Here is a 17,102-nt window from a genome sequence, read left to right as displayed (position 1 = left end):
CTTCTCTGTTTACCGATTTGTAAGGCTTACTTAACCAGCACAAAATTGTGACACTTTTATGTTTTTCAACAATGTATGCATGTAGATTATAAGTGTATCAGGTGCCAAGCATTCAGCTGGTTTTCTCTTACGTCAGCCAGGGTTTGTTTCTGAAGCATATTATACATTGCTATACAATACCTGTTCCCAAGTTGTAATTTTTGCAACAGCCAAACAAACTTCACTGTCGTCATGTAATTTGTATGTAGTTTGTGCCTCAGTGTGCCAGACATTCAGCTGGTTCTCTTTATGTAGAGCTATAGGGTTTGTCTTCTGAAGTGTAACTCACTGCTATACGAATTAGATCCGTTTCCATATTTTTATGTTTCCATATTCCCATATCTATATGCTTAATATTGTAACAGTCAGTTTTGCTATCACTATTTCAATGTTCAAAGGACAGAAGTGTCAACATTCTTTATTTTTGTAGCTTCCTTATAATACCCGTAATGTAACTTTTAAGTAGTCTACCCAGTGGTTTCATATCTTTATGATTATTCAGATTGACTTGTCAATCTTCTCCTGTTAGGGGAGGTATGTTATGAACCACTGAGAACTATGTGATCTCTCCTACCCAAACCCCCCCTATTTTAGAAGTAGATTAGTCCTGTGACCTCCTGTGACCTCATTCTGGTGCTAGAATCCTGGAGAAGGGACACAATAAACCATGTGCTCCTCAAAAATGTCCAGTGTGCGGCTGTTATTTGCAATTTATCAATAGCCTTACCACCGGCTCATAACAGTCTCCATAAGAATAAGATTTCATCAAATAGTTTGCAGCCTTAAATGCGCAATCATATGCCTGGGACTGAACATTATGTTTGTTATCTGTATCAGCAGGATTTCCCCTCAGTTGCCCAGCTAAAGGGACTACTGGAGGAACACAACACGATGAGCATCTTTGCTGTCACACAGAGGAGTCTGCACATCTATGAGGTACTGTAAACCTTAGTGAGGACCAGATGTTCTTACAATAAATTCAAGACGACCCTTTGAAACTCTGGCCTGTTAACTTACTGCATTTCTCTTTAGTTTCAGTTTGATTGATGTATGGTGTAGTTTGATTTAGCAGGATAATTAAAACTTTTTCCTATGTGTATCAAGTCAGCAGCAAATAAGAAGCACGACCCGTTTCCTTACTGCAGGAACTCAGTCAGCTACTGGAGGGCTCTACTGCAAAGCTGTTGGCCAATGATTCCTCCAACCTTCTGGACCTAGTTAGTGATGCATATGAGGCAAGTTGTAAAATTGTCACAATGTGAACTTTCCTTTTAGGTTGCTTGAGTTATTTGGGTGCAAAGACAACAGCATATGTATAAACATGATAGAAAAATAGAATTAAGCCATATCAAGATGGATAGATACTTCCAGGGTTTGAGGGTTTGTTTCTTACATACTAGCAATCTGTACAGCAATAATAGACATATATCTCACATTTTATTCTATCAACCATCTCAGGAGCTGACCTCCAGGATTCGCCTCCTCACCAAGAGTGTGCCGCCCGGGGTGGACCTGTCAATCACTGCCAAGTGTCCCCATCAACCCAACAGCACTGCCTCCTCCGAGTGCCACCCTGTCTTACTGGGAGAAACAGTAAGCCAATTATCAATTAACAAGCACTGCGTCTGTTAATCTTGAAGTGGATTACTTTAGTCCACTAAGTAAAAGTTTAAGTTGTACAAAATAGCTTCTGGACAGATTTTGATTCAGAATACATCATGTACAGGCAAGGCATAAGAATGTTGTGACTTCCATATTCCTTAATTTATTTTAGATAATGTATGGCTTGACCTAGGTGGTGTGATCCCACAATCTGCTATACAGCTAGAAGTACATATCAAATGTCAATCTGATTTGACTTTTTTCATCCTTACTTCCTTTTCTTCTTAAGAAATAGTAGAGCAAAGTGATGTGTCTCAACAGGGAATTAGTTATCTATTCCCTCTCCCACGGGAATGTGATAATCATCTGAAATGCCTGTCTGAGTGACCAATTACAAATCTTTCCATTTATAGCTTGAGTAACTGTTATCTTGTGCATTTTATTACCTGGATGTCTAACCTTCATCATCTCCCCTCCCTCTTGTGTGCTCCAGGTAACGTTTACAATCACAGCAGAGGTGGACCCGTCCTCATGTCTGTCTGCACCGGAGGTTTCCACAGTAACCATACAGCCCGTGGGGTACAACGAGTACCTGACCATCGACTTACACATCTCCTGTACAACCTGTCTGTGTCAGGTGTGTTTCTGTGTCCTCACTGAGAATATAACTTGTCTATGCCATATTACGGTATTAAGATATTAGCACTCTGGTGAAACGGCAAGAAACAGGTGTAATACTGTTGACCATCATTGACTAATTTCATTCAAAGGGCTTTGTCACAATGGCCAAAACACCACCTTCCATATGCACTTTAAGGAAGCTGCTGTTCTGTGCAACAAGCACAATAGATGCAATATGGATCTGGGTCTTAAATTGTTTAAATTGACTGAACCTCCTTGATTGGTAACAAAGATGTTGTTAAAAAGTAGTTGTTCAGCACCAAGGACAGGTCAACTCTGGCAGGGCACTGAATTGATGGTTATTTGCCATAGCTATAGATTTGTGATTTCATCTCTATATAAGTCAATCTAACTGTCCCAGTCTGCTTCCAGTCCCCAGAGAAGCCTTGCAGCTGTGAGGCCACGTCTGCCCACAGTGGCGAGTCCGCCATCCTGGCCTGGCTGTCGGAGTATTACTGGGTGGCTGCAGTGCTGGGGGCCATGCTGCTGGTGACTGCCGTGCTTGTCTTCACGCTGCTCGGCATGAGGTGTCGGGACAAGCAGCCCCGCATGGACGAGGCCATGGCACTGGCCAATGAGATTGAGATGAATGGTCATGTGACCACAACATACTCTCGGCAACAGCAAGGTGTGGTGTGGTTTTTGTCCAGTCACTGCAGATTTCTGGTCTTGATTGTTATCTCCTGCTTGGTTTGGTCAAACTTCATATTGAATGTAACGTTACAGTAAGAGTATTAGATAGCATTGAATTAACATGTGCACTGAAACCTCACATGTGCAGGGGGCCTGGAAGGTACACAAGCAAATGAGTACGTCCCAGAGGGAGCATTTGCTGCATCCCCAAGCACCCCCTTGGAACTGGAGGAGACCATCCCCCTATTCCTACAAGACATCCTCATCGACAGGGAGAGGGTGTTCCTGGAGGCTGTCATTGGCAAGGGTATGGCTGGATTTTTTTATATACCTTGTACTTAACTGGTGCAATGGCTGAGTGGGTAGAGTGTTCGCCTTGCAGTTGGTAGGTCGTGAGTTCGATCCCCGGCCGAGTCATACCAAAGACTCTAAAAATGGTACATGCTGCTTTCTCTGCTTAGCACTCAGCACTAATGAGGAAGAGTATGGAAGTTAAACACACATCACTACCAGCGGACCAGCCCCCTGCTGTAGTGACTTGCACAAATGTGTGGCCCAAGGGCTTCGAAGTGGAGATGGGCGCCACCCTACGCATCTGTAGATGCATGGGCAAACTTTTTTTTTTCTAACTTGTACTTGCTTGTGTATGAAGTATAAGTTATGCACTGTGTTCTGTATTTCAGATAAGGTATTGACAATCAGCATATGCTGCCTTGATTGCCTCTGTAATTGTGCTTTATATGCAATTTATAATGTTTCTTTTGCAGGATTCTTTGGACTGGTCTTCAAAGGAAAACTGAAGTCAGGTGAAGGGAAGGATGAGATGGATGTAGCAGTCAAGACACTCAAACGTACGTTTTTCAGGAAATTCCTAACTTTGCTTTATCGGTCCAGTCATTTTCTATTTGGTTTTGTATTGCCTAGATTCAGAGTTTGAAGCATTGAAGTATTATGGCTGTTTCTGTAATTGACACCCAGGTGGCAAATAGAGAAGATTTGGAGGGGAATGTGAAAGCCAAAAGTCTCTGATACTTATAGATAATGTGGTTTTTAATCTTTTAATAATCAATCAGTTCCTGTGTGCAAAAACAAATGTGCCCGACGACACGTTTTTAACTATTAAGTCTAACACATGCTTTCATCCTGTGCCAAACAGAGATGTCGGACTAATGAAATTTACGTGCCCAACAGATGCGTCTAACTCTGATGAGCTGGAGGCGTTCCTAGGTGAGGGGATCATGATGAAGGACTTTAACCACCCCAACGTGCTGACCCTGATCGGGGTGTGCATGGCTGCGGAGGAACCCCCTCTGGTCATCCTGCCCTTCATGGCACACGGCGACCTCGCCACCTTCCTCAGGGACCCAGATAAGGTGGGGAGGTTGTAATGGAAAAGATATGTTACCTAGTGGCAATATAACTGTTGAGAAACACTGCAAGTCATTTCAAAAAGAACAATCATATCTACATGTAACTTTACCTCTTGATACATGCATGTACATATACATTTGAGTCAAGAGAACTGGGATTAAGTTATGAAGAATGAAATGCACACTTATTGATATCCTTGTATCTGACAGACCCTAACCCGACGGGACCTGCTCACATTTGGTCGAGATATTGCCCGGGGAATGGCGTACCTAAGTGACCTTAAGTTTGTGCATCGAGACTTGGCTGCAAGGAATTGTATGTAAGTAACTCTCTTCATCTTCTGTGTAAAAAGCCTAAATGCACTTTAAGGTTCATATTGTTGTATTGTATTTCATTTGAAACATAAAAAAGCTGCATGTATGTTAAAGATATTTTCCTTTGAATTTGTAACACTGCATTGTTAAATCTTGCAAGATTTTATATTGAAAAGTGGGGATTTATTTATGATCACACAGAGCAAGTATGAAATATTTTTCATATTTTCACAATTTTTTGCCTAAATATGAAAATTTTCCCCTCTGTGCAGGTTGGATGACACCTTGACTGTAAAAGTGGCAGACTTTGGCCTGTCCCGTGACATTTATGAGCGCGAGTACTACAGCAGTGGGGACAAGCGAGCCAAGCTCCCTGTCAAATGGATGGCCATCGAGAGCCTGACCGAGGGGATCTATTCCACCAAAACTGATGTGGTCAGTACAGTAAGATAATATGATGTATTATGTTCAGTGGCTGTATTGTAAACAAAAGTTTTCCATTTGTCTTGACTGACCAAAAAGCACAGTTCTGCCCTAAGCTGAAAAAAACTTTTTCCTGTGTTTGCACTGTGATTTTCCCCAGTGGTCATATGGAGTGGTATTGTGGGAGATCTGGACACGAGGAGTCATCCCGTACCCTGATGTGGACAACATGGACGTGACAGAGTACCTGCTGCAGGGCCGCAGACTGCGCAAACCCAGGCACTGCCAGGAAGCACTGTACGTACAGGTGTCACTTAAACCATCTCCCTGCTATAGGTGCTTGCAGGCACAACGTTTGCATCCACCAAGCAGGTTAACGTACACTGATTCACTGCTTCATTCTTTACACCTGAATCCAACATTGAAAATCTTCATTAATTTCTCTTCTCAATAGTTTAAGATAATCTAGACCAGTTTCTTTTGTTGATAAAGTGCCATTCTGCCAATCACACAAAGGATTTCTCTGCTTGTAGCAGTTGTGTGTACATTGGAACAGAAATTTTGCTGAAAAGGAGGAAACTAAAAGTTAGGTAACTTTTCCATGTTCCCTGCAGGTATCAGACCATGCTGCGCTGCTGGTCATCAGAGCCCGAAGACCGTCCGACATTCTCCGAGCTGGTGGCTGAGATGGAGGCCATCCTGTCCCGTACCTCCAGCGACCTGACCCCTGATGATCACGTCTTGATGCAGCAGCCAGCTGTTTACGTCAACATCCCCAATGGAAGAACAAACTCCTTGTGGTGACATGCTCGGTGCATTCAGGGTAAAAACAAACAAACAGCAAAGACATTTGCTTAAAAAGTGTCATGCAATATCATTTTACTGCCATGTTTGCTTAATCTCCAAGCAGATCTAGGGTGGATGGACAGTATCCATGAGACTAACAGTATCCAGCTGGCCACCATAGCCTATAGTGGCTGGCTGGATATTGTTTGGTGACCATATACATTTTTTTTGTACATGTAGATCTGCTTGGAGGTTAGTGATTCTGATGATTCCCACTCCCAATTTGGGACAGAATACAGTAAATGCAGCACATAATAGTCTTGTAAAAAATCTGAAAAGAATTCACTGTAAATACAGACTGGAGATGCCATCTTTCCAACAAAGGTGAGTTAGTTTTCAAGTATCTTCAGGACAGGTTTTACATTAAATGTCTCACTGAATTTCCGTAAAAAACTTCTCAATCATAAGGGATTAAAGGTAGTCCCAAACTTCTCACAGTATGTGCCTTTGTAAAGAACATGCCTTGTATATGAAAGTAATATGTAGTATGATAAAGATACAGGTACCCAGAGGTACAAATAATCATGTGCCTCATATAATTTTTCCACAAATTTCCTACATTTTGAGGATATGTCTACCCCTTATGTGCATGTAAAAGAAGTGGAAACTTTTCTCAGAAAACTTTTCCTCAGTAAAACATAAGGCAGGTATTGTATAATTTCTATTAAGTGCTTCCAAGAGGCAACTAGATTAGTAGCCTTTACTAAGGCTTTGTGTACAACACAAGTATTAATGATACTTATCATAGAACTTAGCTATTAAGAACTTTCAGAACATAGAAAAACTTTGCATTTGTGATTCTGTATCTGCCTTGCAAAAATGGAGCAGATGGCTGGTTGCCTTTTTAAGGTTCAACGGAATATTTTAGTAATGATAATACTAAACATGTTCTTTACACCAGAAAAGTAGCTTTTGTAACTGAAAAGTGTATTCACCCAATATGATAGATTTGCTGGGTATGTTGTTGAGGGTATAGATACAATATACATATAACAATAATCACAAATAAAATAGTGCTTTACTGTGATGAATGTGAGCAGGCTGTAATAACCCTCATGTAGGTTTAGAATTATATAACATTGTAGACTTTGTTAATCTGAGTACCACATTTTCTCAATTAAATTACACACCCCAAATAGAAAGCATCCTGATTTGGGGCAAGTTTCAGACAAATCTATTGGTCTGAAAGGTAAAATAGAAAAAACTTGTACTGGTAAAGTTTGTACGCCTTCTCTACCAATCTTGAACACGTCTCTGACTGGATAAATTTAAATCTATGTCGTCTTCTTGTCTTTTTCAAGAAATTTTGCATAAACCTCATCATTTTCCTACAAACTTATAAATCACCTACAGCAGGTTATAAAAACCATTCAGAATAGAAGAAATGTTTCACACAAAAAGCAATGTGTACAATGTACGATGTGTATTCATCCATCCAATAACCTCAAACAGGGTATGCACCCAATCTTTGGCAACAACTTGCAGCACCTACATTTTGAAAAGTATCCAAAGTGCGTAGCTTATTTGAGGAAATATGGTAATACACATACAGGACTGATTAACCCATGCTTAGTACATTCCACTCTCAAATAGCAAGGCATCAAACAAACAAACTTATAATGTTTATGTACAATATGGTATCTTTGGTATTTTCTCCACATGATCTCAGCAGTGTGAATGCAGAACTATTTTTTGATAGAAAGGCAGTTGAATCGTGTTCCTGAGGTCAAAGGTTTGAATGTCGTACAAGAAATAGGGACGTAAGTTCCTGTTCTATTCCTATATCCTGGGAAACAAAATTATTAGATGGAGATCTATATTTGGCTCATTTTGAATTCATCAGATGTATCACATTTTTTTATAATTGTTCTACAGTCCCTAGACTGTTGACTAGTAATGATAATAGATTGTGAACATTTAGTAAAGAGCTGAGTGTCTTATATTTGTATGAAATATGTGCCTTAAACACCTTAATCCATATATTATTTATGTATCAGTAGCAATAAGAGTAGGATTGTACGTGCCATCATTACTGCCAGTATTTAGTACGTATAAAACATAAGAGTAATAGGCTTTAGTATATACAATGTGTTATGACATGCTTATTGGTAACAAAATGTTGCTATTGTTTGTTACAAAGCAGGAACTATAGTACAGTTAAATGATATATTGTTATTGTGACACACTTTCGTGAAACGAGATATTACACATAGGTTGTTGTGATGTGTGTTGTTTGTTCAACATTCAGTTTTGTTTCTCTGTTCACTTGTGGAAAATGATTGAATTCATGTTTCTTATTTGCGTTACATTAGTTACAGTTACAGTTCAAGTTACATGACATTGTACAGAATAGTTCCTTTTGAAAGTGGTAAAGCACGTAACTAGGATATTATATATTGTATGACATATTGATGACTCAGTCATGGCATAGGTACAGTCACTCTGGAGGTCTTCATGTTGAAGATATCTTTACCAATAAGCATTACAACAGCTCTTCATGAAATGTTTTAAGTTATAATAACAAATCTAACCACACATTTTACCAGATAAGCCAATTGTAAATACTACTCATGTGCAGACAAGGCAGGTCCTTGTTTTGTTGCTACCACATGTTGCATGTGCATATTTGCTCAGTTTTTATACATCATGTTATATTGGTCCCATTTGGTTTTGTTCTGTATATTATAAGTCATTTTTATCACACATTATACATGGCTTTATTGTAAACATTTGCCAAGAATCAATAAACTCAACTTAAAATCAATCTATATGCTGTGTGATTTATTATAATATGAATTATGATATATGTTGCTTGATTGAAGTTATCTTTTTTGTTACTGTCAGAGGACCATTGATTAGTCTAAAAATATTATTCTCAACTTGCCAAGTCATTATTCCAGCTACATCTGTGAGGATGCCCAGAAGCGAAAATATGAATCATTACTTGCCAACAACATGGTAAACTTTCTGCAGTTTTCAGGACTGATATACATGTAAGCTAAGAACACCTTCCTGCATGTAACAAGTACTGAAAGACAGGATTAAATATACATGAAAAATTTATTGTAATAGTAGAGTAACAAATAATGACTAGGTCTCCACTGCAAAGATAGCCCCCTGTGTTCTTCTGCATTTTTGTAGTAAGTTGCTTAGCCATACCACTTCTTCAGGTACTACTTTCTTTCACTGAAAGAACAACCTATAGGCCATAAGGAGCCAACTGGCAAATTCATCATACAAAAAAGATGTTTGAACAACAACGTAATGTCAAAACTATGACAAACATTTTATTGGCATTTCTATCACTGACATGAATAAATCAATCTTGGTACCTTAAATTTCTAAAGGGCTCCTTTCAGTGACATTATACATACATACATTGTTTTTTTTCTAAAAAAAAAACTAATACAACACCAATAAAAATTCTAGTGGTGTGCAACATACATTCATTGTTCTCATGAAAATCTTATCTAATAAAACTTACCTATAAATATATTTGATGGCAATGAGCAAAACCATCAAAGGACTGAATATGATCATATTAATACTCAACATCGATCAAGCAAAGTATGGAGAGCAAAGACACTTTGGACGATTAAATGATCTTCATTTTTCATGATTCTAATGTTGCTGATGAACAGGCAGTCCTCTGCAAGGTGATTGACTTACATGTATTCTATGAGTTAAGTTTACTTATTTGACACTGTGATTTTTCTCTCATTTGTATTCAAAATCAGGTAAATCCTCTTCATCAAAGTCCCAGTCATAGTTACTATAGTCTGGATAGTCACATGTTACAGCTGGAATAAAGCAAAACAATATTTCACCCCCTGATTCAAGTCAATAAACAATACATGCGTGCTCTATGAATTATAGTAAAAGTGAAACAAGAAGTGGTATTCAAGGTTAAGCACCAACTCACCTACTCAAGATCTATTTTACAAATAGAGAGAAATAACTCAAGGAATACTGAATGTAGAATAAAAAGTCAATAAACAGTCTGGTCTTATGCAATTAGTGTACTTGAACACAGGACCCCCATTTTTGTCCCTTTCGAAAGATGAATGAAGCCCCCAACGGAGATAATCTTGTAAAGATTGAGCTAAGTCTCCAAGTCACCAACTAATTGGAACATGGAGCTTAACTGTGAGGCTGCTACCAGCTTAGCTACAGGGCATCCACCAGCTATGCAAGATAAAAAAAAAACAAGAAACTGTCGTCCCTACCTGATGGGATGCGTATGTCTATAATTCCTTCCTCGTTGTATCCATAAGTGTAGTTTGCATAGCATTCATCCAGCAGGTCTTCTGCAATGTACTGACACTGTTTTCTTCCTGCCTCCAATTCTACAGCAGAAGTTTAGATCATGAGGAAAATTGTTAGTATGTGACATGACAGTAAATAGTTGACTCCATTTATCAAACACACTTAATGTTACACATGTGAACAGATAAATGTAGGTACATGATATTACTAATAAGGTGCAGTAATCATGGATGTAAATATGAATTAAGGATTTTGCATTGCCGTGCATCGTCCAAAAGTGGTATATCTACATTATATCATAACATTCTGTTTGGCATCCATGAAATCTTTTCCTTTGAACACATTCCTGGTTACCTTCAGTGATGTTCAAGTTGTCCACCATGACGACTGGGCTCTCAAAGTTGTTACAGTCCTCGGTGCAGCCACTGGTCAGCTCCCAGTACATGCAGTCCACACAGGTCTCAAAGTCCTCACACTGCAGCTCTGGGCAGTTCTGCAGTAAACATTATATGTTCAGAACAAAACATCATTTACAAGTGTGTAAACTTTATTCAAAAGTTTGAAAAGAGAGCAAACAAGAGCCTCATTGTTGCCTCTACCTTGGCATAATCAGCCCAAGAATTTCTTTGTTATAATTGTCATTTCACCTTTGTCTTTGTGTATGTACACATGTATGTCTATACATAGATCTGTTAAGGACGAAAGCCCTTCCATCATTAGTTCTACTTGGATTGTAACCGAATGGATTACCGTGCATTCTTCACATGTGGGTCCTGTGTATCCAGCCTCACATTGACAGGCACCACACTCACACTCCCCGTGTCGGTTGCACAGTTGCTGAAAAAAAGGCAGACAGCTACATTATTACATAAATTCAAAAGTGAATTAAGAAACAAATCTTTTATCTATAAATTTCTTCACAGATAAGATTCAATATATCAATTCAATAGATTATCAACAAGTTGACAAAGGCATTTAATTCGTTAATAAATATATTGATAAATACAATTACTAGATAAGTTGATAAATTGTCTATAAATGGATCAACAAGTATACTAATTCATTCATTAACACAAACTACCCTGCTTTAAGTCAATCAACATATCAGACTCAATATTGTCAGCCTAGAAGCAGAGACTGTAACAATGATTTTATCTCCATACAAGAAAGTCTACCTACCCCGTTCAGTGCAGTACAGTTCTCCACCCCTACAGAACAGTTGCAGGCTGACCCCTCCCACCCCACGTCACACAGGCAGGAGCTGCACTCACACTGGCCATGGCCTGAAAGTACAATGTTTGCCCAAAATTCTGATCGTTTTGTTACTGTTCATGTACAGCATTATGTAACTCTTATGCAGCTATATTTTGATAACAGGTAGAACACAAATACACACAGGTTCAGGTGGTAGGAGATTTGATAAAAAGGAATCTTTAAGCAAAGAGTTGTTTGCTTTGTTGGATAATCTCTCCTGAGATATGAGTTACTAAGGTACTCACCGCCACATATCTGCCCCTCATGGCTTTTACAGTCAAAGTTGTTGCACTCACAGTGTGGCCCGTAGTACAACTTCTCGGGTTCTTCTGGGAAAGACTCACACTGACATGCCCCGTTGACACATGTTCCGTGGCCCGAGCAGATCGGGCCGTAGATGGGACGGCAGTTGTCAAACTCCTCCCCATAGATGTCAACCTCTTTTGAATAGAAAAAGGTTTAACATTTCCAGCTTTTGGAAACTCAGCTGAATTTGCGATAAAATTACCTTAAGGCTTGTGTTAGGGGAGTTCTCAAGTTTTTCTCTTCCTTAGAAATACATTCTTTAAACTTATCATACATAAATGTTATCATAACGATTATGATACTGACCTGATGTTGGTGAGTAGTCAGGCAGTCCTCCCAGTAGAATGTAGTCATCTGAAAGGTTGACAAAGTTGGAAGATTTCAAACTGCATTCAAGACAGGCATTGAAGTGTAAAATGAACAGGTCAAGATATGGCAATGACACATTTTCAATTGCTAGAGGTTTATATGATTATTCCTACAATCTAGCAGTAATTGTTCCCAGGGATCACTATTCCTAAGCTATCATTACAGAAGCAACAGTTATTGTATACTAGGTGAGGTGCATTCCACTAAAGCAACACTCTTAACTTAATTTTTGTTTAAACTTGCTCTTTCTGTGCTTTTTTTCCCAATCGTCTGTAAATTGTTACCTTCACAAACAGGACAGCACTTTCCAGGGGGCACTATAGTTTTATTACAGGACAACTCTTGACAGAAGGCAGGACTGCAGTCAACCCAACCAAGCTGCATTAGAGAGGAACATGTATCAGTAGTGAAATATAAAAGGGGTGCAGGTGAAAACATTATCAAGTTGGCCCCTTCTTATTCAAGCCATGTGACAGTGTTGCTTGATGACTATTTGTCTTTTGGACTTATCCTTATGCATAATATCATATAAAAGATCTCACCTTGTGTATATTCATTCATACATACTTGTATGTAACAGGTGACACGCATAATTTATGATTCATTATCCTATGTCATGGGTCACTTATAAGTGTGCAAAGAAACTTTCTTGCAGACAGATTCTTTCATAGATTTCTGTATACTTTGAATGCCAGCATACAGTACAAATAGCTTACTTACTGCGCATAAACAGATAGTGCAGACATCATTCTCCAGGACAAAGATATCCCCGTTATCGACAAACCTGCCTTCATAGTCACAATCTGTAAGAACAAATTTCAAGAGGAATGAAGTACTTATTCATAACAGATATATTATCAACGTTGATTTGTTTATGTAATTTCATTTTATCTTGGACAGAAGCGAGGAAAAGGATTTATAATATGCCTGTTACTTCTGTCCAAGTCATTTTTGTTTACAAAAATGAGGAAGTTGAAATAAATAAGATATGAGCTAGGTATTATCCATAGTAGCCTTGTCTTTTCAGGCCTTTCCCCTACAAAGCATTGGAGAGTATTGAAACTACAATTAAAACTGTACCTACTATCGAGTCTTCAAACTTGTTTGTTTCTCATATGGCAACGTTGATATTGAATATCAACGTTGCCAACGAAAAATGTCCATGTCCTACTACTTAGAACTAATGAATAGCATTCTTCGTGCATTTTGTACCATTATGTCATAATGACCCAAAGAACATAAAATGATGGTAAAAGATATACAAAAATTAATGTACCTTCACATATGGGACAGCATGTTCCTGGAGGCCTGTAGGGGTAGGAACACCATGTAACTGGACAAATTTCATCTTCACAGTTTGTCTCTGGTACCTTTGCTTCTGTCAAACAAATAAAAGGCATGTTATGCACTAGATGTGAGTCACAATGGGCACATGTAAAATTTAGTATAGGCTGAGTGATTGGCTCATTGCTACCTTGTATGCTGATTTTTAGCAAACATTTTCAGTGAATGCATGGATGATCAGCAATGTTTGATATATTTTCATACATTCAGACAAATTTTGCTGATAATATGCTATGCAGAAATCTGATTTCACTAACAATGGAGTGAATGGAAACCGGTTTGAGATTTTGCGACTCCTTGCTTGCTCATTGACAAAGGGTTTCTGATAAGATTTTTCAACAGCTGTTTTAAATGTTCATGGTGTAAACCAATGTCTTAATCTGATTGTATATTGTTCTTTCACCTGTTGTTGTAAGAACTGTTGTTGGTGCCATTGTTGTTGGTGCTGTTGTTGAAGTAGGAAGGACTGTTGTTGTGGGAGGAACTGTTGTGTCTGCATCCTCCTCTCTAACTGTAATATGCAAGTAAATTATAAAGTTCTCATAACCGAGTAAAGAACATGGAACTGCCTTATTATAACATTAAGTATGTGAACAACATGATTTTATACAAATAGCTGGTAGGTGATACTGTATAATATCTATCAATACCAAAGCTATCTTAATTGTGTGGAATAGAAAATAAACCAGAGCTTCTCCTTCAATCACATTATTAACAAGCCAGCAAATATATCAAATAGCATAAAGTGGATTGATACATCAATGAAATGAAAGAAAAATCTTGTACTTGTTGTAGTCTTTGTGGTACTGCTAGGGGCAGGATACAATCTTCCAGTTGTTGCTGTTCTCTCTGTTAATAAAAGCAGCTATGTTTTTATTTGTTCAAAGTCAAAACCAATGCTGTCAAGCAGAGATGCAATGTTAGTTGGGAAAGTCATTCATGTAACCCTTAAAATGTGATGACTGGGGAATTAACATGCAGAAATATCAGTGTGGTGAGTTTACAATGTCCTAAAAATCAAATCAAACGGAATTGTGTGCTTGGACGGCTACTGTCAGAGAAAAATATCATACATAATTTTTTTGGTAAGAAGTAAACAGGCAGCTTGATAACTCAGTTGGTACCTGGTAAAGGCTGTGGTGTGGGTGGCGGCTCCACCTCCCCGGCGGTAGAGCTGGCTCGTAAGAAACAGCTCCACAGCGGGTCGGTGACACTGGGGATGCCACACGCAGAGATGAGGTTTCTCAGGACCTGCTGGTTGTTGGTGGCGGTGAGCAGGACTCGGCCACACTTGTCCTGGCACTCCTCGTTAGCTGACAGGACACAGCAGGGCAGCAGGCGGGAGATCCGGGACGGCCGGGGGGTGGATCGTGGACGGGTCCTGGTGGCAGGTGACACGGTTCCATCGGGTTCTGGCACTGTTGTAGTCTGCTGGTAAGGCTCTGTGCTGGTGCTGACTGGCTCTGGTGTGGTGGAACTAGGCATGACCTCGACTGTGAAAAATAACAGCAGTCAATTTAAAAAAATGTAACTTAGGCCTGTACAGGTAATTTATACGCATATCATTATGGCAATGACTAAGTCTAAACTTTTGTTTATTACTTGTCAAGTAATAGTAATAATACCATATTACTGCTTGCTTTTCAAAGTGCTGACTTTCCATGTAATGTGATTAAATGTAATACTGTTATTTCTTACAAATGGTGTGGACCATGACATGTAATATCATCAGTACAACATAGTCAGGTCTGAATGTTGACCTAAACTTACCTTGTCTGAAGTGTAAGACAATGTTATCAGAGTCGGGATCATATGAGAAGACAAAAGGAAGGTTCTTTTCTGGATCCACAAATTCACACAATTTCCATTTTCCTGTAGGAGAAAAAGTATGCATTTACACATATACACGCTCATTGAATAAAAACATTTGATATCAATTGCTCAATAAACAAAACATTCTAAAACAGTGTAGAACAGTCTAACAATAACAGGTAGGCTGGGAATCAATCTCACAATCTGTGACTTACAACAGAGTCACTAGATCTGGCCATTGCTGTTATGTAAACACTATCATATAAAGAAATGAAAATCAACAAAAAGAGAAGATCTCTTTGCTGTAATACAATATTCATCTGCCTTTCTCATCGGCTGTATGTGGTACTAACCTGCAGGAAGTGGTCCCTGGGGAAGCTCGTCCATGAAAGAGGTTGTGGTGCTGCCACAGTCGGTGTCACAGTCCACACGGTTGTTTGCCACACACTCTGCACAGCTGCGCAGCTGGGTACAGCTGCCTGCACATGTCTACGCACCACAAGAAAACACAATGGGTCAATATTTCACATCTTCATCATCGGGGTAACTACAAACTCTATGTTTAATTGCCTTGGAATGGAAAATTTCAATGAACAAGATTAAAACGAACATGTCACAACTACAACATTGGCCGAGATAAAAGTTAAATAAATACATGTAGCAGCTTCACATCTTTTTCACAGCTTTTCAAACAACCTATCAGCTCCTACGAAATGTTTGTCTTTTGTTTTTTGTGATGTCTTTCGGTTTGTCATATCTGTCCTGATGGCAAATGAATAGGTATGTTAAGAAATTACCGGGCAGTCTTCACAAGTAGGTCCTGTGTATGGCTCCTCACACTGACATTCTCCACATATACATGCACCATTGTTGTTACATAAAACCTGTAACATGAAAAAAATCAGTTACCAGAACCAGAATTTCATCCACAATATTATTTAGACAACAGGCAAACTGTGAGAGCTTGGAGAATATAGTTTAAAGTAAAATGTTGCTGATGAAGAGGGACTATCAACTTAATCATAATGAACTGGGCTTGGCTACATTAAGTTAGGCTGCTACTGCAAGTTTCAGCTTTATACATTAAAAAAACTGCAGATGTTAAAAAGATAAATATTGTAATTCTATGTGCACACAATGAAACACAGAATCTGATACTTTCTATTGTACAGATGTAGACTGGACCAATACTGTCCATGGTGCTGAACTCACTGAGGTGGTAAATGGAATGAAATTTCCAATGGGTGTTGTGCCAGTTAACATACCCCACTGTCGGTACGACAAGGATCTGGATCTGTTGAACAGTCACAGTCAGGACCAGTCCATCCAGCCTCACAAACACAGGTACTGTTCCCTCCCTGTTCCAACTGACAGTCACAGTAGCCATGACCTGGCCAATGGAAAACACACACATCTAAACACAAGTAAAATCTTGCTTGCTTTTACTAGACTTCTGGTGGATTATTCAGTTGCAAAATTAGAATAATTAAAAGCAAAGGGCTAATTACACAAAATGTGGGAAACAAAAGTGCACCATATACTAGGGAATGAAATTGGGTCAGATGGAATATGGTTGATATTGTCGATATACAGATGATTTTGTAGTAACAAATATGCAGTTTACTTACCCCCACACCTCAGCCCACGACTGTAAGGGCAGCCCAGATTGTTACACTCACAGTACTTCCCATAGTACCTGGAGTCAGGGTGGTCGTCATGGGTATGGCACTGGCAGAAGCCAGCCACACAGTCACCATGGCCCGAGCACGGCGGGCTGGACTCTGTCTGACGGCAGGAAGCCTCTTCAGCCCACTTCTCATCTGTGAACAAAGTTGGCAGAAT

General features: G+C 39.1%; 2 protein-coding genes across 5 annotated transcripts in view; one reads left to right on the top strand and one right to left on the bottom strand.

Moving 5' to 3' along the window:
• Window positions 1-8,673, top strand: part of LOC118412873 — a 33,720-nt gene extending 25,047 nt beyond the window's left edge. Inside the window, exons 24-35 of one of the 2 annotated variants that reach the window (XM_035815927.1) lie at window positions 880-975; window positions 1,185-1,274; window positions 1,498-1,632; window positions 2,135-2,278; window positions 2,695-2,950; window positions 3,104-3,262; window positions 3,723-3,806; window positions 4,147-4,328; window positions 4,536-4,645; window positions 4,913-5,075; window positions 5,224-5,360; window positions 5,678-8,673. In XM_035815927.1, coding sequence (XP_035671820.1) covers window positions 880-975; window positions 1,185-1,274; window positions 1,498-1,632; window positions 2,135-2,278; window positions 2,695-2,950; window positions 3,104-3,262; window positions 3,723-3,806; window positions 4,147-4,328; window positions 4,536-4,645; window positions 4,913-5,075; window positions 5,224-5,360; window positions 5,678-5,867 — 1,746 coding nt within the window. In that variant the 3' untranslated portion in view covers window positions 5,868-8,673. Of the gene's footprint in view, window positions 1-876; window positions 976-1,184; window positions 1,275-1,497; window positions 1,633-2,134; window positions 2,279-2,694; window positions 2,951-3,103; window positions 3,263-3,722; window positions 3,807-4,146; window positions 4,329-4,535; window positions 4,646-4,912; window positions 5,076-5,223; window positions 5,361-5,677 lie in introns of both variants that reach the window. The other variant, XM_035815926.1, reaches the window with a different exon arrangement.
• Window positions 8,674-9,164: 491 nt separating this feature from the next.
• LOC118412872 overlaps window positions 9,165-17,102 on the bottom strand; it is a 33,396-nt gene continuing 25,458 nt past the window's right edge. For 2 of the 3 annotated variants that reach the window (XM_035815923.1, XM_035815924.1), the window contains exons 53-70: window positions 16,889-17,080; window positions 16,526-16,650; window positions 16,058-16,144; window positions 15,614-15,749; window positions 15,219-15,320; window positions 14,573-14,941; window positions 14,235-14,297; window positions 13,852-13,959; window positions 13,381-13,482; window positions 12,825-12,907; window positions 12,389-12,482; window positions 12,042-12,089; window positions 11,675-11,869; window positions 11,355-11,458; window positions 10,926-11,012; window positions 10,530-10,668; window positions 10,136-10,255; window positions 9,165-9,709 (exon numbers count right to left, since the gene is read on the bottom strand). In XM_035815923.1, coding sequence (XP_035671816.1) covers window positions 9,627-9,709; window positions 10,136-10,255; window positions 10,530-10,668; window positions 10,926-11,012; window positions 11,355-11,458; window positions 11,675-11,869; window positions 12,042-12,089; window positions 12,389-12,482; window positions 12,825-12,907; window positions 13,381-13,482; window positions 13,852-13,959; window positions 14,235-14,297; window positions 14,573-14,941; window positions 15,219-15,320; window positions 15,614-15,749; window positions 16,058-16,144; window positions 16,526-16,650; window positions 16,889-17,080 — 2,237 coding nt within the window. In that variant the 3' untranslated portion in view covers window positions 9,165-9,626. The remainder of the gene's footprint in view (window positions 9,710-10,135; window positions 10,256-10,529; window positions 10,669-10,925; window positions 11,013-11,354; window positions 11,459-11,674; window positions 11,870-12,041; window positions 12,090-12,388; window positions 12,483-12,824; window positions 12,908-13,380; window positions 13,483-13,851; window positions 13,960-14,234; window positions 14,298-14,572; window positions 14,942-15,218; window positions 15,321-15,613; window positions 15,750-16,057; window positions 16,145-16,525; window positions 16,651-16,888; window positions 17,081-17,102) is intronic. The other variant, XM_035815925.1, reaches the window with a different exon arrangement.

This window comes from Branchiostoma floridae, chromosome 4 (genome assembly GCF_000003815.2).
Source record: "Branchiostoma floridae strain S238N-H82 chromosome 4, Bfl_VNyyK, whole genome shotgun sequence".
In the NCBI taxonomy this organism is placed as follows: domain Eukaryota; kingdom Metazoa; phylum Chordata; class Leptocardii; order Amphioxiformes; family Branchiostomatidae; genus Branchiostoma; species Branchiostoma floridae.
Note: the sequence above shows the minus strand (reverse complement) of the source record. Positions and strands in the feature narration are given on the sequence as shown.